Here is a 22,566-nt window from a genome sequence, read left to right as displayed (position 1 = left end):
CTATGCCTCCATTTCCTCATTCAGTACAGGAGAAATAATATGTATCTCAAAGGTTGATCAGAGGATTAAACTAGTTAATTAATATAGGAGAAATATTTCAAATTGTACCTGGCCTACTGATCACAATCAAGATAGATACACCATACCTGTATCAGAATGTTTATTTTGACTTTGATGTTTAAAATATTCTGTCATACTTTTTCAATAGGTTTTAAATACATATAAAACTAAAGCTCTAGAGGAAACAATAGTGTTATAATTAAATATTTATATGATAAAGGTCTGATATTCTAACAATGAGTTCTGCTTTATAAAACTTAATGTCTTGCCTCATAAAACCTGAGGTGACAATATATGTGTATAATACCTTAAAATATTTTTATTAAAACACACACACATTTATATATGTATACAGACAAATGTACACATACAAATACCTACATGTTTATAACTCCATCCATCAATCCATTGATCAAAACTCTTGTATTTGCCTATGTACTCAATTTTTTTCTTTATTGTCTCTTTGGGTAGTAAATATCTAAGCCCTCAATCTCATAGTTATCTCAAAGGTTCCTAATCAATTGGTCTATCTTCATTCAATAGCATCTTTCAACTTATCTCATTAACTCCTGTAGGTTCAAAGACTACACTTAGGTTACTCATTCCTTAACCTATAATTTATGATCCAACACTGAATTTCAAGGTATGCAGACTGTTCTTAGCATAAATCTCTTAGCACAAGATTTGACTCACAGTAGGATATTTAATAAATAAGGCTTAAATGAATGAGGAAACTATTAGGTAGCTTGTTTCAGATGTCTTTCAGGCATCTTAAACTCAGTATTTCCTTATTTCCCTATATACTAATATACTGTCATCCACTCATTCACCAAAATTAGAATCTCTAATTACCCTCAAATTCTACTTCTCTATCCCTTACCACTACCATTCTAAAGGTCTAAGTAATGATTTAACATATTCACATATAATTATTAATCTTCTCATAACAATCAGTGTAAATACTGCCTTCTCTATGAGGAATTATTTGCCATACGTCATATACTCTTCTCCAATATACTTTGTCCATTTTTCTTAGTATAGCAGTAGCAAACTGTATAATCTTACCCACCTCACTTTTTAAAAATATATGTCTAGTATATAATGCCCATGCTGTGGGTGGGGCAATGTTTTGCAGCACTTCATTTATACCAGTTTCTGTATAATCGGGCTCCTTACTACTCCCCAGACCTTACTGTCTTCCTATTTCCTCCCTTCTAGCCGCACTGACCTCTGCCACTCAAAGTGCACACCAAGCACATTTCTGACTCAGGATCTTGGTTATGCTGTTTTCTCAAACAATACAGCTTGCTTGCTTTCTCCTTCAAAATTCTCCTAGAGATTCTTTGTGAAGCCTTCTTCACCACCCTATTTAAAATACAACCTAAGCCACTTTCCAGTTCATGCTATCCTTCTTCACTGCCTTGCTTGTTATTTATTGTATTTTTATTTGCTTATTGTCTTTCACTCTCTACTACAAAGTAAGATCAACAAGGCCATGGAATTTTACTTGTTGTGTTCACCAATACATTCATAACATCTATAACAGTGCCTGAAATAAAGTAAGTACTCATTTGGTACTTACTGAATGCATGAATGAATCCTACACTTAGTACCTGCATGTGTAAGAATTAAACATCTTTTAGAATGAAAAAGAACAACAAAAACCCAACATTACAATGAGAAAGAATTTAGTGATGGAAGAAGTATTTTCATCTATTGTTACACTGGTATGCTATTGAAAATACAGGAAGGTGAGAATTTGTTTTACAAGATCCAATCATAAAAATAACGCAGAAATCTTTTAAATAATTTTTTAAAAATGACCAGTCACTCGATTCAGTCATTTCTTAGTTTCTGTATTTGTCATCAACTTTGGTCTCAGACTTAAAGACAAGTTGCTGACTAAGAACAACACAGAGAGTGATTCTTCACATTTTCATTCACTTTTCATTCAAGGAAAAAGCTTCCTGAAAACACACATTTAAAATTCTGGAAAATACAAATCAACATCTTGACTTCTCTGACATTACCAGAAGGTCTGGTTCCCAACCCTAATTTCCATTGTTAGTTAACGGTTTCAATAAGTAATGGACGTTCATTTCCAGAAAACACTGCCAGTAAATTCTATGATATCATAGACTGTTCACTATACAGACCAAACTGACTAAACCACAAAATGCAAAAGTATGCGCCAAGGCAAATCTTAGAACTCTCTTATTAGAAAAGTATAAAGTAAATGAGAATTTATTTTAGATAGCCCTCTTCCCTATGAATTTCTGGGGTCTTCCTCTAAATTTCCAGTGCTGTTAGTAGACACCAAAATGTTTTAAAACAAAAGTAGTGCTTGTCAGATACTTAACTTAAACAAAAATGGCATTCTGGGACATGGGAATTTACAAAATTTACATAGGACACAGAGATAACAATTTTTTTATTTTTATGATATTTTCATTTTTTTCTCTCTGTCCAACAGGAAATGAGAAGTTGTTTCCCTGGTTCTAAGTAATACCGAACCCAAAGCAAAATTAATGAATAAAAAAATGAGTGCTAGCTTTAAAAATTCATCACTGCTCACAGAATAATAGAATGTTGAGAGTGAAAGGACAATGATGTGAATGAAATATGTGAAAATGTTAATGTGCATGCATATAAAGGGAAATAATAAGTATATAAGACAATATGGAATAAAATATGACCTTTTAAACACGAATTAAACTACTTTATCAGATTATGTGGTCAACATTTTGATATGAACATGTATTTACTATTCGTAATATTGGGAATAAATAATAATATCTTTTAATAAAATTATGGCTTCAAATTTATGTAATACTCATTTTTTAAAAGCCCATACATTTTTATTATTAGAAAAAGTTATAAATACCTATTTAAAATTTACATATTTGAAAATAGTCCCTATAAAATTTTGAATAACTAATTGTCTTAAAAACTGAACAATTATGAATTTCAAAGGAGGTAAAATAAAATGTTTTATATTTCTTATATTTAAAACCTGTCTTATGATTAATATAAACACATTACTAAATGTAGTCTTATTCTCAAACTATGGAAACAAACAATAAAGTTATGCCGGGTCAAAATAATTTAGCCATTTTATAACCTGACATATTACCTAGTCTGTTGCAGCCATATAAAGCTGTTATAATTCTTTATTTAATCCTCACCTTTGGGCAAGCTGATTACTGACAGTTTCACACTACTCTAGTCACTGCAACAAGTTACAAAACATTTACTTCTTTTAACATGATAAAAATTATGTTCTGACAAAGAGTTCTAATCTTCAAATATTCCTACTTTAAAATTAACTAAATACTACTTTTGTCATTGAAACGTTTTAATCAGCATGCCTAAAAGTTGTGTTTTGAAAAAAAACATGTACTACAGTAATAAGGATTTTAATATAAGACATTAATTAAGTTTAATTCTAAAAACACAGATTTCTCTTTCTATAATTTAAAATTGTGGGAAGTTAAATGAATTAAAAATAAGAAAGTTCAGTGATTAAAATAGTTCTGATACAGTCATAAAGATGTTATTTATAACTCTCATTGCATTGCAAGTCAAGCATAGGTTGGTATTTAAAAACTTTCACTTGCAATAAACAGTTTCTTATCCTCTATTTTAAAGGACAAGTTACTAAGATGAAATAACTTGCTTAAGGTCACAATCTAACAGACTTTGAATGTAAATCATGTGTCTTTGACCTTTTGGCTAAGTGTTTCCAAATATTGTTTGTATTTATTTAAATAAGAAAAATATGAAACTTCTAGAATCCCTATTTAAGTTAACCAATATTGTTATTAACATCTGCATAATCATGATGAAATACCATAAAATCTTCAACATTACATTTAGGGGAATTTTAATATTAAAGGCATTACTTGTATTCAATTTTAAACATTGGTATTCAACACTCTGTATTTTAACACTTGATTTGCTTGGTGTTAAACCATGAAGACTAACATAGAAGTAGATTTTATAGGTGTGAACTATCCAGTGTGACCGCTACTGACCACATGTGGCTATTCACATTTAAATTAAAATGAAATAAAATAAAAACCTTAGTTCCTAAGTCATACTAGCCACATGTCAGGTATATAACTGCCACATGAGACTAGAAGCCTACCATACTGAACTCTGAGTGTCTAGATTTCTGAAAAGAGGTCTGGGTTAAAGAGGAACAATTTGAGAATGACTGACATAGGGGTTTTACTAAAAGTCATGTACTTCCAAAGAAGCGAACATATATAGGAAATTAAAGAAGAACAGATTGCAGTGGAACAATCTAATAAAAGGTGGTAGAAAAGAGGAAGAATCAGCAAAGGAGAATGAAAAATAGTGAGTAATGAGAAAAGAGTAAAACCAAGTACGTGGTGTTTCAGAAACCAATGTTTAAGGAGTGATCAAATGTGTCCAACACTGTTGATAAGTCAAATAAGATAAGCACAAAGAACTGACCACTGGAATTAGTAATGTGAAGGTCATTGATGAGCTTGGAAAAAAAAAACAGATTAGAAGAATCAATAAATTTAGAGAAGAGGAAAAATAATCAGAAACATTTGTCTGAAAACATTATGGTGGCTTGCAATAGATATAAGATCCACCTGACCATGTAACTTGGAAGATGTGTGCACAAGGAATGAGCATATTTGGTTAAGGAGCAAAATTAAAATAAAACAAACTTTGAAGAAATCACTGAAGGTTTATGCGTAAAACACTTAAGCCAAACAGACTGCAGATCCCACATAATGTGCATGCTGCAAGCATTAAACATGGATCTGTGAAAGAAGGTGGAATTGTCTCTAAAAATAATATTAAGCAAACCACTTGGGAAGAGTGAAGTCTTCAGAGTAGATACTGTTATCTCACTTATTCTCATTCTGGCATTTAATCTGTCAGTCTAATGGGTGGACTCATTTATTTTGCCTGTTAATTTTAAATAAAAGCTGCCATTACTATGTCTTAGTCATATATACAAAGTTCTCAAAAGGCAAACAAAAATAGCAAGATTATAGATATAGTTATACAACAGAAGAGGAATACCATATTTACACCCAGTCCTTCATTTTCAAAAAATGACAGATACCAAGGATCACCAAATAGAAAGATCAATCAGCATGGATTTTATAAAGTGATTTAAAAAAAATACTAAGTCATACTGGAAGCAACATCCAATCAGAGAAGAGAACTTCTACACAGAGAGATTCAGTAAGATGCACTGACAGTCACAAAACGATGATACTAGAAAAAAGGAAGAGAAAAAGAAAAAACCACAAGAAAAGACACCATAAAGAATGATTGGAGAGGGCCTCCCCGGTGGCGCAGCAGTTGAGCGCTGGGTTGCGAAGCTGCCCGTGGCCTCTGTGGCACCGGTTCGATCCCCGGATGCTCCCCGGCCACCAGAGGAGGTTCCCACATGGCGCGCAGACCTCTCCTGCCGCCCGCTGCTCCCCTCAGCAGTGTACTTAGGTCCTTCTGCCTGCTCTGCTCCCCGTTCTGGCTCTGGTGAATTCTCTCACCCTCCCACGCTTCTGACTGTACCCACAAACAAACAAACAAAATAAAGAAAGAAATAAAACATGCCTTTATATAAAAAAAAAAAGAATGATTGGAGAATTAAGAGAAATTCAGAATGAAGATATGAGAGGACTCAGTGACCAACTAGGTAGAAAAAGAATAGTCAGACGAGTCCATAGTTTCCATATGAAAGAATGACCATCGCCATCAGAAATGAGACAAAAGAGAAAAACAGAAGCTTCCTTCTAAAAACACATGCTCACTCACAGCAATGATGACTTTTCTGTTACATAAATGACAAAAGTGGTTAGCTTACATATCTTATTATACTAGTTTGAGATTGAGTATCTTGTCCGAGATTAGATTTCATATTTCAGAGACACATATACTACAAGAGCTGTTTGACTTCACCTGAACTAAAAAATTTTACATTTGATCTTTTTTTAAAAAAGTTGATATAGGGGCCTCCCCGGTGGCGCAGCGGTTGAGCGCTGGGTTGCGAAGCTGCCTGCGGCCTCTGCGGTGCAGGTTCGATCCCCGGCTGCTCCCCGGCCACCAGAGGAGGGTCCCACATGGCGCGCAGACCTCTCCTGCCGCCCGCTGCTCCCCTCAGTAGTGTACTTCGGTCCTTCTGCCTGCTCTGCTCCCCGCTCTGGCTCTGGTGAATTCTCTCGCCCTCCCGTGCTTCTGACTGTACCCAGTGCATGTATAAACAAAAAAAACAAACAAACAAACAAATAAATGAATAAATAAATAAAACATGCCTCTATAAAAAAAATAAAAAAAAAAGTTGATATATACAAATAACCTCTTTAAACCTTCAATACATAAAAAAGACAAATTAAGAATTGTTATTAATGGGAAAAATTGTTATTAAAGGGTAAAAACCATAAAATGCAGATTCAATTATTTGGCAAGCATTTTGGCTATGTTAGGATTGAATTACGTACATTTAAAATTTATTAAATCAGTAAGATCTCAATTTTTTAGAGTTTATGGTTTCAGTTGCTTTCTATTTTTCATTGACTGTTAAATAACAGCACTTCACTTAAAATCTGGCTTGATGCTACAGTATACTGTAAATTTAGTAGATTCTTAATACAGAGAGCGAGAGGAGAGAGAGCTGACTGAACAAGAAAAGCTTAATTTTTATTTTCAACAAATGGGGTAAAAAGGTTCAAGATTATATGGCTGGCACTATACATGGCACATAATGTCATATAAAATAGCTTCTTACAAAATAAATCGCTAGGAAATAATGGGCTTATTTAAGTTCAGTCAAATCAGCATATTTAAATGAGAAAAGTTTGCATTCATATTCTCACCACAGAGGGTAATAAGAGAAATTTAATATCTCCAAGGTGACATTAATATAAAATACATAGTCTGTGCATTAAGAACCATTTATTAAGTATATTAATATTTACCAGAGTTGACAAAATGATTTTAACATTAGAAAGTGATAGACCTACAGATACCTTAAGTAATCCACATGGTTAGAAACACTTTACTAACTCAAATGACATTTATTATTTAGGAAATACAGGGGCTTGTGTTACAAGTAGTGGCTTAACTCAGAACACTGGAGAATTATGTAGAATACTGATATTGGTTATGAAATGACATCATATACTTTTAATGCACCAAACATTAATTCTAGAGACTCCAATCATGAATGACAACAACAAAAAAATCTAATAAATGAAAACTCAGTCTTTGTGGAAGGGAAAAATAAATAGTAACATGTTTAAGAAAAATATTCCATATGAAACAATATCTTTTGCCTACTGTTCAGAAAAATCCAAATATGCAGAGTCACAACTCTAAGATTTTTAACGTTAACTGCCACTTACATAGATAGCCAAACTTTCAAAAGTTAAGTGAGTTCCAGTAGACTATGTAAGCTTGAGATGTTTGTTATTCTTAAAATTCATCTTATGTCTCTTTTGGCATGTTTTTCAAAATTCTATTTTCTGTATTTGCTCTATGACACCTCCTTTTTAAAATAATCATTATTTAACACATTTTGTAGATCATGTTTTAAAATATTTTCTCCATTTCTTTGGCCACAATGCAAATTTCATAATTCTAAACTTAAAAAAAAAATCAATTCTCTTTCATAAAATCTCATGTTGTTTATTCTCAAAATAGCTTATGAATTTCAAAGTATTAAAAATATTTTTCTGGGTCTCCCTGGGGGTTTAGGGGTTAAGTTTCAGCACTATCATGCTATCATCCCTATGGCATGAGTTTGATCCCAGGCCATGAAGCTAACTCACATATGACACAGCAGACCTTTTCTGTCTTGCCTGCTGCTCCCTTTAACAGTATATTTCAATAGATCAACTTGTTCTGCTTCCCACTCTGTCTCTGGTGAATTCTTTCACTCCCCACACCTCTGGCCTACACCCCAGTTCATCTATGCATAAATCAATAAATCTTTTAAAAATATATTTTTTTGACTCTCACAATTCTATGACATAGGAAATCCATATAAAATAGAAAAGAGAAACATTAGATCGACAAAGAAAAAGTCAGCTTCCTACAGTTACAGGGAAGTGGTAGAATTAGGGATCAGGTCTGACATTTCTAGCTTCTGAACCAATGTGTAGTGCTGCTTTGACCAACACACATTGCTGGTCAGAAAAGTGACTGTCTTAGAAAACAATTTTTGCTTTTAAAAACAACATTAACTCATAAAAGAGAATTTTTAAAGTCTTTTTAGCACCACAGAACACATTTACATATATTCATTAGTAAAATCAGTTAATTCGTAGATTATATTTATTGTGATAGTAAATTTTTTTCAATCATCCACCACTCAACTAAAGGCCTGGCATTGTGGAGATTTGGAATCAGAAATTCAATAAAACTTCTTTTTTAATTAATAAAGTTCAGTAAGTAATATTACCTAAAACTCTGCCAATTCTGATGGGATGTCTGAAACTTCTTTGAAGCTCATTTTACCTTCCTTAAAAAGGAAACCCCCTTTTATCATCACCTGTGTTTATTGAAGGTCATGCTAATCCTTAATTTTTGCCAAAATGTTTTCCTTTTCTTTTTTTGAAATACAAGACCCACCTTGTTTCCTGCTTAGATGTAATCTACCTTTTACAATGGGTTATAGAAAGTTATCATGGAATCTCTGCTGAAATGATGACCCAATATTCATTTTATATTGGTCATGTTATTCAAATGTTTTGCATTTCTCTACAAAAAGTTCAAAACTTTAAGAAATACTGTAATTTTGGAAGACAAAAAATTAAATGATTAGAAAAATAGCTCATAAGTTTAAGAACTGACGAAGGGAATGAGTGCACACTTGTCTAACATAGGCAAAATAAAGGGAAAAGTACTTAAAATATTCAACATGCAGCGCACAAAAATTAACTTGTTACTTAATAGATATGACAAACAGTACTGAAGTCATTTGAATAATGTTATGATTTTGTTTAAGCAAAATACACTGGCTGTTTAGGATATGGGGAAAATTTAACTAAATGGTTGTCTATCAAGTTTATGTTTATTTTTTATTTTATATATTTTTTACATCGTTTTTCATTTTTTGCACAATATATGCATTTTCATCTTGGTTATAGTCCCCATACATTTCCCAGCCCCCTTGTTTTGCTCCTACTCCCTCCTCCCGCCCTGTTGTGTGTCTCTGGTTTATAGATGCTTGCTGATTTTGATTTTTACTTTATTATAATGAGTCTTTTTCCTGATTCCTTATTTAGATTTTCTAAATTTATGTTTATATGGTCTAATAGTTCAAAAAAAAATGAAGACAGAAGCTATTGATTATTTTTAAAATCTGGCATACTCCCCCTCTCCCAACAAACCCTAAGTCTACAATTTTAAAACATATAAAGGTTAATAAAATCATATTACTATAATGATTAATTTCATTTTGCATGACTTGATGCATCTATTTAATATAATTTAAACTTAATTTAGTGCAATAGTGAAACGGCACAGTAAATAAAAATGAAATTTGTCTTCAGATGTAAATTGAATACAATTATATGCAAAGAAATACAATTACCCCACTGTCAATAGAATAAGTGCCTATTCAATCTTAACCCCCCCCCCATAATGATTGGTTTCAATTACAAATGAATAATTCTCTCTTACCATTTAATTCTATAATAAAGACTCTTAAGTTGGTTAAATGGAATTTGGGGGGGGTCAGGCATACTGTCTCAGAGCAAAATTTCTGCTTAGAGAAACTCTTCATTTGACTAAACAACTAATACTTGGCAAAAAGAATTATATTCAAAGAGAAACATAAGTTCATTAAAATTCAGAAAATACCTACTTGACACCTTAGTTTTAGCAACTACTTCTGTTCCAAACAGGCAATACTGTGTAGGCTTTTACTCTGCAATACATCTCAGGTCTCTAAAGCAAGTAACCAAAGACAGCACCCAAAGACCCAAGCACCAGTTGGCAGAGTAGGAAGACAATGGGTTGGGAATGAAGGAGGCTCCGCCTCCTTGATGGTCTTGGCCTGGCAGTTCATTGCTCTTCCTGAGCTTGAGCCCTGCTCTAGACCAGACAGTTGGGGAGGTGAGGACGAGAAGCACTGGTCTGGGAGTGAGATCTTGTTTCCCACACAACTGCCACTAAAAGTGAACTCCAACAAGTCAGCCCCTCTGCTTCCTTCCTGCGCTGTAAAGGGACTGAAGAACAATTATTTGAGGTCCTAGAATCTCTGAACAGATTTCACTTCCTGTGCTTTTAATGTTTATCCCACTTCTCAGGGAGTTTTGTTAAGGATCAAATAAGGAAATAATGAAAGCATGTTGTATATCTTTTTTTCTTCCTTTTTTTAAAAAAAGATTTATTTATTTGTTTGTTTGTTTGTTTATTTATAAAAGCACTGGGTACAGTCAGAAGCACGGGAGGGCGAGAGAATTCACTACAGCCAGAGCAGGGAACAGAACAGTCAGACTGATGAAATACACTGCTGAGGAGAGCAGCGGGCGGCAGGAGAGATCTGTGCGCCATGTGGGACCCTCGCCCAGCGGCCGGGGATGGAACTGGAGCTGCAGAGGCTGCGGGCAGCTTTGTGGAACCCAGCGCTCAACCGCTGAGCCACTGGGGAGGCCCCATATTGTATATCTTTATACAAACCCAGATGCGGTTATTGTTTTATAGATTTCCGTCATTGTACTAAAAAAGTTTGGAAACAGTTTTGACATAAGTGTAACATGATCACTACATGGTGAGGTATTTATTGGATATAACTATAATTTAACCTAAGTTGTTAAAATTATATGTCCAAATTTTATTAAGGTATAACTGATAAAAAATTGCATTTATATAAAGCACTCAGGGAATATTTATAGTTTTAATTTTAGCAAAATTAGCTAATTTATCATTTCGTAATTATGACCTTAGATTAAAAGCTTAATAAGCAATTTTTAAAATAAGTAACTCATTAAGAGCTGTAGTCAGCTTTTTCCCCTCTCTAACCCATTCCTCACACAGACACCAGCTATATTTTTTAAAACACAATTTATCCTATCATTTCTGTACTCATAGCTTTCATTAGCTCTATTTTTACTTAGAGAATCAAATGTGAATTACTTAGTATGGCACAACTTGTGACCCCAGTCTACCTTTGCAGATTCAGTTTATTTTAAATATATCTATCTCAACATCTCCTCTAAATAAACTACAATTCAGACCACTCCCTGTTCACATCAAGCTCTTACCTGCTACTTGACTTAGGGTGCCCTCTTGAATTCAAACCTGATAATGAGACCAATGATGAAGACAGAGGCAAGGTCAAAGAAGGTTTTGTAAGAGAGGATAAGGACTCTGGGGCTCATTCCAATTGTGTCAGAGAGCCACTTAAGAGTTTTTAGCAAGAAAATAACCTGACCTAACCTTTTAGCATGTTAAAAGACAAGGGTGGAAGCAGGGAATTGGAAGAGTGAGAAGAAATCAGGAATAGTTTCCAGGTTCACTTAAACAGCTGGTAGAGTTATAGGGAATACTGGGTTTGGAAAGAACCGGTTTGTAGATTGAAAGGTAAAGGTGGAAGGAAAAGGTTTGGAGCAAGAGTTCTATTTGGGCATGTGAAGTTTGAGAACTCTCTTAGCTGCCCTACCCCGCTCTCATTTCCCAGTGATCCTTTAGAATTCACCATATTGATATAATTGTTGCATGCTCACTTTTTTCTCCAGACTACAAACTACTTAAGGGCAAAGACTGTAATATTTAAACCCTCTGGAGAGGGTTTTAGACAAAGTTGTCATTAAAAACTATTTAAAATGAATAAAGGTATATTCTAGAAACTGAGGAGCAGAAACCAAAGAAGAAAGAAATAATTATTTTTCTAGTCATTTCCATTACTCACCCTGAATAAGGGCAGCAGAAGTTATAGAAGACCATAAATCCATCTAGAGTCCAGCTCTCCAACATATAAATTCACTTCTATATATCAAATCAATTGCTGACCTTATGTCTCTTAGAACAAGGGCTAATGGGCCTCTGTTAGTTTCTTTAATCCTATACCCAGTCAAGCATCTACAGATAAGACTTGAATATTTAGACAGATTTTCAGTGAGATTTTAATTTTTAAACATCCTATCTTCATTATATTTCAGATTTTAACAGATCATATATATATATAGTAAAGAACACTTAACTATCCCTTTTTAACAGTTTGAATATTTTTAAATAATTTTACTTATTATTTTTTTAAAGATTTATTTACTTATACAAGAACTGGGGTACAGGCCAGTATTGCAGGAGGGTAGGAGAATTCCCCAGAGACAGAGTGGGGATCAGAATAGGCAGACAGACTGAAGACACTGCTGAGGGGAGCAGCGGGGGAGGCAGTAGAGGTCTGCCCTGTCATGTCAGCATCTCCCCGGACAGCCAGGAATTGAACCTGCACCACAGAGGCTGTGGACAGCTTCACAGCAATATGCTCAACCCACTGCGCCACTGGGGAGGCCCCAAAACAGTTTGAATAGTAATAGAATTACAGAATTTTTAAAATTGTATGGTTTTTCATTGCAGTAATGTTGGTTTACAATACTACATATGATTTAGGGGCACAGGGTCATACCTCTTCGGATGTATGTTAACACACCAGGCCCACCACCACAGCACCAATAATCCTCCACCAGGTCATTGGGAACCCTCCTGCTTCATGCCCTCCCCACCCACTCTGGTGGCTCCAGTTTTGCAGTGAGACACAAACTACCAAATCCAGGCCTCTCATTTACTATAGGGATAAGAAAATTGTTGTCTAAATAAATTGCAAAAGATTACAAAGTCATTTAAAAGTGAAACCAAGTACAGAAACTAGTTCACGTTTCCTAATGAAGATTCCCCCCCACACACACAAAGATTGGCTTAATGTAAAAAAATGAACTAATTAGGTAAAGTTCAATGGACTACACATCCTTTTATAATTTTATAATTATATAAGTGCTAACTCAATAAATTTTATAGGAAGCATATGCCTTAAAATGAAGTCAGGCATATTAATATCTAAAACAAAATCAAGTGAAGTAGGGTTACCATGTATCTTACAGCTTAATAATGACACTTGTAATAGTTCACTCGTGGAGGGATATACATGATACAAATACCCCCAAGACAATGCCTATATGTCTACAGAAAATTAAAGATGAAAGGATCCAATCAATCTTCTGTATAATTATGAGGTTTAAAAGCATGCCTTTATCATATCCAGTTTTCCCTTTATTTTTTATCTTTAAGCTTTGTCTCAGTGGTAATCCTTCTCATTTCAAAAGCCTTCCAATCTATTCTCTGTGCTTTTCCCCTTTACAGGAAACACTTTTATATCTATTATTTACACTTGGTAAGTTAACAAATTGAAGATACCACTTGAATTATTTTTCAATTAATATACTATTAATTCAAGTGGACATTTACATTTTATGCCTATAATCCCCAAATATAGAATGAAAGATTCATTCCCAGAAGAATTTTAGACCTCTGCAGAGAAAAAGATAGGAAAATACCATCCTTTCGCCCTCCCACTAAATGACAGGGCATTAAAGTAAACAAAGTATTTAGTTAAAGTCTAGAAAATAAGAGTCTAATGGCGTAGAAAATACTATGCCAAATATCTAGCTATGGTACAGACACTAACAGTCTGAAAGTGTAGCACATGGTGCATCCTCTTAAGAATGACCACTATTGCTCCAACTTAAGGCAGATAACTGAAACTCTAAAAACAAAGTTTCCAAGGCTTGAGAAAACTGTCATAATGACTTGCAATTAGAACTCCAAGTATTTTCAAAGCTAGCAAACATATACTCATGGTTATACGCATGCTGTACTCACATAGTACCTTATGCTTACAAAGTATTTTTATACACACTATATGACTGAATTTCAACTATATATAAGATATATATAAAAATGTTTTCTATATAAAACATTTAAGTTTGTAATGAAGATTCTTAAATGTGCACATAATAAGAATAATAAAACACAGTCAGAACTAAACACAAGAGTTCTTAGACTAATCCAAGTATTATCCATTGTAATATGTAACAGAAACCAATATTATCATTCAGCAACATTAAAATGACTTGCATATGTAAAATCTAAATACTTTCCAAGTAGGCAAGTAATACTGTCCCCCCAATTTCTAAGTAAATTATATTGATCTTTTAGAGCTCAAGTTCCTTCTTATTATTATTATTACTAGTCTCTTTGTCTAAGATAATTGTTATCTCAGTTGTCTTACTCATCACTAATGGACAGAAATTGTCATCTTTCAAGACCAAAAATCCATATTTCTCACCTAGTTACTTTCTCTTTGATATCCTTTGAAATTCTTATTTGAGAATTTAAAGCATTCATCTAAAAATTTGCAATGTAGTTCAACTCAGCAATTCACGTGGGTTTTTGTAACGAACTTCTTTGTATATTTTATTAACTTGCCAACTTTGAAGAAACATGGTATGATTGACAAGTTGTATACCACTTCTGCTAAAGTACATTTTCCTTGAAATGATTTAATGAAATGGATTACTCATAATCTATGGCTCCTGTATCTAAAAGGGAAATTAAAGCAGATTTAATATTATGCATATTTTGTTATTTTTTAATTATTCTGCTGCTGAAAATTATTTCAATAAAATAAGGTTGAGAGTACCTACTATTGAAGTAACCAATTCCAAGTAACTTTTGATTTTAAAGGAAAAAATGGATATAAATCAAGTGTAAAAAGTGACAATTATAAATGGTGTGAGCTATATTTCTGAAATAAATTACATTCATTAAGAAAAAAAGAACATCTGAACATTTAAAAGAATAGCCAAAGTAAGAAAGGGCTCACCAGTCTCAGTGAAACCAAAATGACGTAGAATCTGATGAGCGTCCAGCATGTTTGACTGTTTTAACTTAGTCTGTTGTGAAGAGACTGATGTTGAAGTAAGCAAGAGATTTTTGTTGACCTGTAATAGGAAAGGCAAATCAGAAACTAAAGTGTAATTTCCTGGGTTACTGATGCAAAAACGATGAGAAATATTTGCTCTCATGCAAACAAGGACACATGGCAGAATAAAGGAACGGAAATGAATTTGTATGTAGGTAGGTTGTAAATTCTACACTTGATCTTAGCCAAAAGGCCAAGAAGCGATAGGTTTTAAATTCTGAAAAAAAAAAAAAAAATAGTTTTCATCAAGGAAGGAATGCAATGGAAATGAAAGCATAACTAATGAAAGTAAAAATGCCTTACTAAAACAAATTTGTTTATCATGGATTTGACATTGCTAATAACTTAAAACAGAGTGGTCTTAAAAGATATGCAAAGAAATGCCAAAAATAAGTGACTTCTTGATTGTATTCAATTAAGAAAGATTTAAAATGTTTTACATTTCTCTAGCCTTTTGTGAAATAACAGGTACTTCCTTTCCAGAAACTGCACAGAACACCTGTAATATTCATGTTTATATATATCATGGTGACATAGATAGCACAGCTGTAACCTAACTTGGCAAGTGAAGTAGTTTCCAGTGCATGAACAAACCTTTCTTTTAAGACAATGTCTAAGACCATCACTCAAATAATGAACAAATAAAATTTCTCCTAGTAAATAAAATGTTCTGTAACACAAAAGCCTACTACAGTTTTCTAAGTAAAAAGATCCTACAGAAATTAAATGTGTAACTAGTGCAATAGTACAACTACAGTTATTAGAGGGAAACAACAGTTCACAAAGCAGTTTTGAATGGTTCATTGCAACTTGGAATTAATTTCAGTAATGGTCTAGTCTGTTGCTCTTTATTAACAAATTATTCTGTACATTTTTATATTTTATCATTTCAAAATACACAATAAATGTCATCTAATTTTGGAAAACCTGAAACAGTTTGAATTTCTAATTTATAGCAAAAAATGTAATACATGAATTAACAAAATGCTAAATGATTGTTTTTATGGCATATAAATACCAATATGTGAAAGAGAGCTTTCTTCTCTCTTAAAAAAAAAAATTTGAAACCACACACAATATTTCCACTGTATTAGAATTTTAAAATTCCCTTTTTGATGTTCTGTAAAAAATAGTATTAGTTACATACCCTTTATCTGACTCATCATTTACATAATGCTTATAAATGCGTCTCTTCTTCCAAACAGTAGTAGTGAGTGGCATATTAGCTTAAAGTTTTACTTCTTTTAGACGCAAAGAGATTTTATACACTTGGTGAAAAAATTAATACCATAAGATAATATACACCAATATTATCAGCTAACTATTATGACATCATTTCATACAAAAACACAGGTATTTTTCAAAGTGGTTGGACACCACATCAGTGCTAAAAATATTATCTCCAGTATAAAAAACTCTATCAGGAGCCATTGCTGAATAGTCATCAAAATTCATGTTGACTATTTATACTAATATACTATTTATAGTAACAAGGAAATCAGTATATATATGATTCATGGGAATGTCCTGGGCAATAATTATGAACTAATAGTCTGCAGTGCTAGATATGCTAACCATAAAGTACAAAGCAACATAGTAAATAAGAAAATGATTAAATACTGTATGTTGGCAAAGGGAAACGAAGTGCTACATAAATGCTTGCTACTATTAGCCTCACTAGAAGGAAGGGTAATTAGGAATATATGATATAGTAAATTTTTCAGAGCACTATGGTTCTAAATGGAAGTACTAGATACAAAGTGATATATTTGTCACTTAACTATTTAATCCACTTCTCTTTTTGGCATCATTTTTCAGTTTTACTTCTGTGTTCTTGAAAGTTTTTGTATTACATGTCAAAGAATATGTTTTGAAATCTGGTACAAAAGAACAGGTGTACACACACACACATACACACACACAACTTCCCAAAGTCTTCCTATTCAGAAATTTACTTGCACTAAAACAAAAGAGTACCAGATGCACTAGAAAAGCATACTTAAATATATTTGATCAAACAGAAAAGCTTGTCATTCTTTTTAAATACAGTTGTTTCAAAAAATGGAACTATAACCTACAATTATACATTCTTCCTAAGCATTTTTACAATTTTGCTCTGCCTTGACACATTTCCTTAAAGAGTACCAAATATCCATGAAGTGATAAGCAGCAGAACAGAACAGTTAGCAGTTACAGAACAGATAGCTCATTTTCTAAGGTTTGGGAAAATAATACAGTAATTTGAAATTAACTAGTGTACACATTCACTATTTCATTTAAAGGAAGAAAAGTAATAATAACCATTAAACAGAGTGAAGCAATATCTATTTTTGAAATATATGCTGTGGAAAAGAATTGCCTAATAATTTTACAACAACAGAAAGGTTGGCTAAGATAGTCTATGCTACGCCAATCTATCCTCTTTTCACAACTCATTTTTCTGCTTGCTTCATGCAAAAACCACAGTCTGTCAAAAGTCAGTTTAATACCTCCACAGTGGGGGGTAGAGGGTGGTGGGAGGAGGAACATCAACATTTAATGAAATCTGTAATAGAGGCAAAAGTAAGAAAAATCATCTTGAACTTTTGCCACATTTATCACAAAGCTGTTTTTCTTACTCTTTCAGGGTATAACAGCTTTGTGTAAAATATGCAAATATTAATTCTCTAGGAGGGGTTAGTTTGCATGTTGAAAGTCATTGTCTCAACCTAAAATTGAACATACAAAACTAAAAAAGCTGACAACTAGTTTCTCTTTTAGTGATTAAATTTCAAAAGCACTATGTGTATATTCTTTATATACTTACAATTTTAATCTTTTTAGTTTATTTTGGATTATATGCTACATTCATCTGAAGTAGGGTTGTTTTTAAAATTTTAAGCTTTGAAGACACTTCAAATTGGTTTTAAATTAAAATTGAAAAGCTGTTCATATAGTATAAATACACAGGTTTACAAATGTATCCTTCCAGACAGCTGTCTATTTTTTTCTACTAAATCTGAACAACAATGCAGATAGTACTTTACTTTGAAGACAGGTGTGGTGGCAAAACTCCAATATCTAGGAAATGTTTGTTGCAAACCAAATGTCTGTTGTAAAAATTAAACCCAGTAAAAAAAGAACAAATTAAAAAGAAAACTTGAAACAAATTAAGATTCAAGGTCTCTGAAGTTCAGGTATCTTAATATTCTCCTAGCACAAATCCTAAAACACCTTACATTCCTATGATTTCTAGTTAGTAAAAGCTAAGAAATGAGGAGCCCAAGGTAACATAGGAGAAACTCAAACATGATTTCTAGGACTCCAGATATTTCTCTGAAGCCAAGACAGTGAGGTGAGGCATCAGGAAGAAATATTACTGTTAAGATAAATTTTTACAATGGGGTAAAGTACTAGAAACACCGTCTCCCCCATTAGTTCATGGCTATTTCAAAATTAAAATTTAAAATCAGTTATAACAAGTTTATTTTGTAATATTTAATCAGAATTATTTGATTTTGTGTGTGTGCGTCTGTGTGTGTATCTCCCAATAAGAAGCTCAAAATTGATTCCAAAAGCAATATACAGATTCAATGCTATTCCAATCAAAATTTCAATGTCATTCTTCAAAGAAATAGAACAATTATTGATGAAATTCATATGGAATCACAAAAAACCCCGAATAGCCAAAGCTCTCCTGAAAAAAAAAGAAGGGAATGGAGGCATCAGACTCCCAGACTTCAAACTATACTACAAAGCCATAATCATCAAAACTGCATGGTATTGGAACAAGAACAGACATACAGACCAATGGAATCGAATAGAAAATCCAGAAATAAACCCACAGATTTATGGTCAACTAATCTTTGACAAAGGAGCAAAGAATATGCATTGGAGCAAAGAAAGTTTGTTCAATAAATGGTGCTGGGAAAACTGGGTCGCTACATGCAAAAGAATGAAGCTTGACCACCACCTCACACCATACACAAAAATCAACTCAAAATGGATTAAAGAACTAGACATAAGACCTGAAACCATAAAATATATAGAAGGAAATATAGGCGAAACACTACGTGATTTGCACATCAAAGACATCTTTACAAACACATCACCCAAAGCAGTGATAGTGAAGGCAAAGATAAACAGCTGGGACTATATCAAATTAAAGAGCTTTTGCACAGCAAAAGAGACAATAACAAAAACAAAGAGAAACCCCACCAACTGGGAGAACATTTTTGCACCCAACACTAATGATAAAGGACTGATCACAAAAATCTGCAAAGAGCTGATGAGACTCAACAACAACAAAGAAAATAATCCAGTCAATAAATGGGCAGAAGAGCTTAAAAGAAACTTCTCTGAAGAGGAAATGCAAATGGCCAACAGGCATATGAAAAAATGTTCAACATCACTTGTCATCAGGGAAATGCAAATCAAAACTACCATGAGATACCATCTTACACCAGTGAGAATGGCACATATTAAAAAAACTAGCAACAACAAATGTTGGCGAGGGTGTGGAGAAAAAGGAACTCTTCTGCACTGTTGGTGGGAGTGCAAACTGGTCCAACCACTGTGGAAAGCTGTGTGGAGATTTCTGGACCTACTAAACATAGAGCTTCCATATGACCCAGCAATTCCACTCCTAGGTATTTACCCAAAGGACACAGAAACATCAATTCCAAAGAACACCTGCACCCCTATGTTTATAGCAGCACTGTTTACAATAGCTAAGCTTTGGAAACAACCCAAATGCCCAAAAATAGATGACTGGATCAAGAAGATGTGGTACATATATACCATGGAATATTACTCAGCATTCAAAAAAGATAAACACATGCAATTTGCTGCAACATGGATGGCGCTGGAAGGGATCATGCTCAGCGAAATAAGCCAAAAAGAAAAAGAAAAATACCGGATGGTCTCACTCATAGCAGGAATCTAGAAAACTTAAATAAGGGACCAGGAAAATGAATAACTATAAGAAAGTGAAAATCAAAATCAATAAAAAACTATGAACCAGAGACACTTTTAGGGGGGCGGGGGCGGGAGGGGAGGGATTGGGGTCAGAATGGGGGGCTGCAATTGTATGGGGAATATAACAATAAAATTTATAAAAAAAAAAAAAAAAAGAAACAAAGGAAATTGGAAGCCAATGGAGTAACAACTTTAAATCACTAAAAAGAACAAATCATTGACCTGGAATTCTATGCTTGGCAAAAAAGGTATGTGCCAAAAATGAACACAAAATAAAATCTATTTCTGAAATACAAAAAAAAAAAAAAAAAAAAAAAAAAAAAAAAGAAGCTCAAAATTGAAACCTAGTCCTTGGTTCAAACCACTTATCCAGGAATATGTTATAGCAAAAGTGAACTTACCTCAATGCACCTTGGGTTTCTCCAAATTTTACCTCCTTTATTTTTAGTGTATTTCCTTATTTCAAAAAGAAAATGTGGTCTTGAGGCCACTGAAATTCTCACTTTCCAAATGAAAGACTAACCCCCTGGCACCTATCCTCTCCTCTTTGCATCTAGTGTTAAAGGAAGGGGTGCTCTTCTGTTCAAGAAAATCCCACACAATCTGTTCCCTTGTGGATTTCCTAAAAGCTCGTCCAAATTCTAGTTTCAATTCTCTATTGGCTGTTACTCTACAAGTTATAATCCTAGATCTTTCTAATGAGTACAAAAACAAAGAGCAAACAAGTGAAAATTCACACTGACTCCATAATTACCATAAGCTTCACTGAAAGGTTAAATCCTTGAAAACTGGCACACAACTGCTATCCATCTCCCTCAACAGTTCACTTTCACCAGCTACAGAACAGCCTCTTCCATTAGAACATTCAATCAGAGGTCCAAGTTACTTTGGACTTCAAATGATGAAAGAGTGGATTTATTTAGGCCGTTGAGACATCTGACACTGGCTCCCTCTCTTCTCTTTGTGGAACACAATTTTCTGTTCATCCTGCCATTGCTAGAGCCCCTCCTTCCCTCACACTATATGGTTACCCTGGGCAATAACATTTCTTTTTATATCGTCACCTACCTTCTATGCCAATGATATTTCTTAAATCTGAAACTCTTCTGATCCATAAGACAGAAGTAAACTAATCTTTTGTTTGTGGCTAACTAAAAGAACCACTATTTGTTTCCTCAGGGAAAGCTATCACTATCCACCACCCAGTTGCCCTGCCAGAAAGATGGGAATGGTCCCGGACTGTTTCACACAAAGCCAGTTACCAAGCCCATGTGATGTTCCAGCTTTTGCTCCTGCTCTTTCTCACATTCAGTGCTTTGGTTCAGGTCTTCCCTGCTGCTTGAAAACTGCAATAGTCTCTGATTCATTCCCTTATCTCTCCTCTGCTTCTCTAATTCTTTTTGTATAGTGCTACCAGGATGGTTTTTCTAAAATGCTAATTTTATTGAGCAACATAAAACCCATCATCCATTGTCTGATAAAATCTGTATTTCTTAGCATAGACAAACCTTTTATAATTTAAACAATATAAAAAGCTCTCCAGCCATCCCTAGTTCTCCAACCTTATGGCTCCATCTCCTTTGTCTCATCTCCAACAAACTGCATCTAGTTCCCACACAAGAGATCATGCTACTCTCATTTCCTGGAATGGGCTCCCTTCCTGGCTCTATTTCCTGGTGGATGCCAACTCCTTTTTTCAAGCTTTAACTCAAGTATTACACGATGTGTGAAAAGCCTAACGGACTCTTCCAACAGAACTTACTTTGTCTACTAGGTCCCATAGCTTCTATTTACATAGCCCTGGTAAGACTTTATGTGCTTATTTATTTAATTACCATCCATAAGGCCATAATCTTTTTGAGAATAAGGACCAGTTTTTCTTTCTCATTCTTTAGTAAATGGATGATACAGCACTAATAACAACTGCCTACAAGCTCAATGAAGGAATAATGTGAGAGCAGTATATGTATTAAACCTCATCCAAATGGAAGGTGATACTTGCATTCAAGACTTCTTAAATATGAGTGGCTTTTTGATGGTAAAATTATAGAATATAGGGCTTGAAAGAAAGGAACTCATTAAGGTACATGGTTTAACACTGAAATTTAAATCTAGAAACAGGAGAGTGAAATAGAAAGCATTCCTTTGTCAGGAACTAGGGCTATATATATTTCTAGTCCGAGTTTCTGACACCGAGCTCCTAAAACCCTTGTAATTTTCTAAATGATAAGAGAACTAGATGCATTTTTTTTTGTTGTTGTTCTAATACTTGATTTTTTTCACTCTGGTTCCTGAAACTGAGCTCTTAAATTCCTTAAAACTTCCCAGGTGACAGGAGTGTCTTTTGCTCTCATGACATGATTCTTGGTGGAAAGAGGCTAGTCATCAGAAATATTAAGTAGTAATAAGAAGCTTGTAACTTCCGGCCCATTCTGCCCAGAGGGAGAAGGTTGGAAATGGCGTTAGTAACTCCATAATGTTAATATGAATTACATAAAATGGATTGCACTTACCCGATGAACCCTCAACAAAAATTCAAATAGGATGGGGTAGTGAACATGCAGAGATGCTGGGAG

At 33.8% G+C, this 22,566-nt stretch overlaps 1 protein-coding gene across 1 annotated transcript in view; it reads right to left on the bottom strand.

Annotated features, from left to right (window-relative positions):
* AHI1 (Abelson helper integration site 1) overlaps nucleotides 1-22,566 on the bottom strand; it is a gene marked incomplete at its 3' end in the record, with an annotated part of 145,257 nt that overhangs the window by 71,021 nt on the left and 51,670 nt on the right. The window contains exon 17 of the mRNA XM_084228646.1: nucleotides 14,936-15,053. Coding sequence (XP_084084772.1) covers nucleotides 14,936-15,053 — 118 coding nt within the window. The remainder of the gene's footprint in view (nucleotides 1-14,935; nucleotides 15,054-22,566) is intronic.

Source organism: Talpa europaea (genome assembly GCF_964194135.1).
Source record: "Talpa europaea genome assembly, chromosome: 2".
NCBI classification, from domain to species: domain Eukaryota; kingdom Metazoa; phylum Chordata; class Mammalia; order Eulipotyphla; family Talpidae; genus Talpa; species Talpa europaea.
Note: the sequence above shows the minus strand (reverse complement) of the source record. Positions and strands in the feature narration are given on the sequence as shown.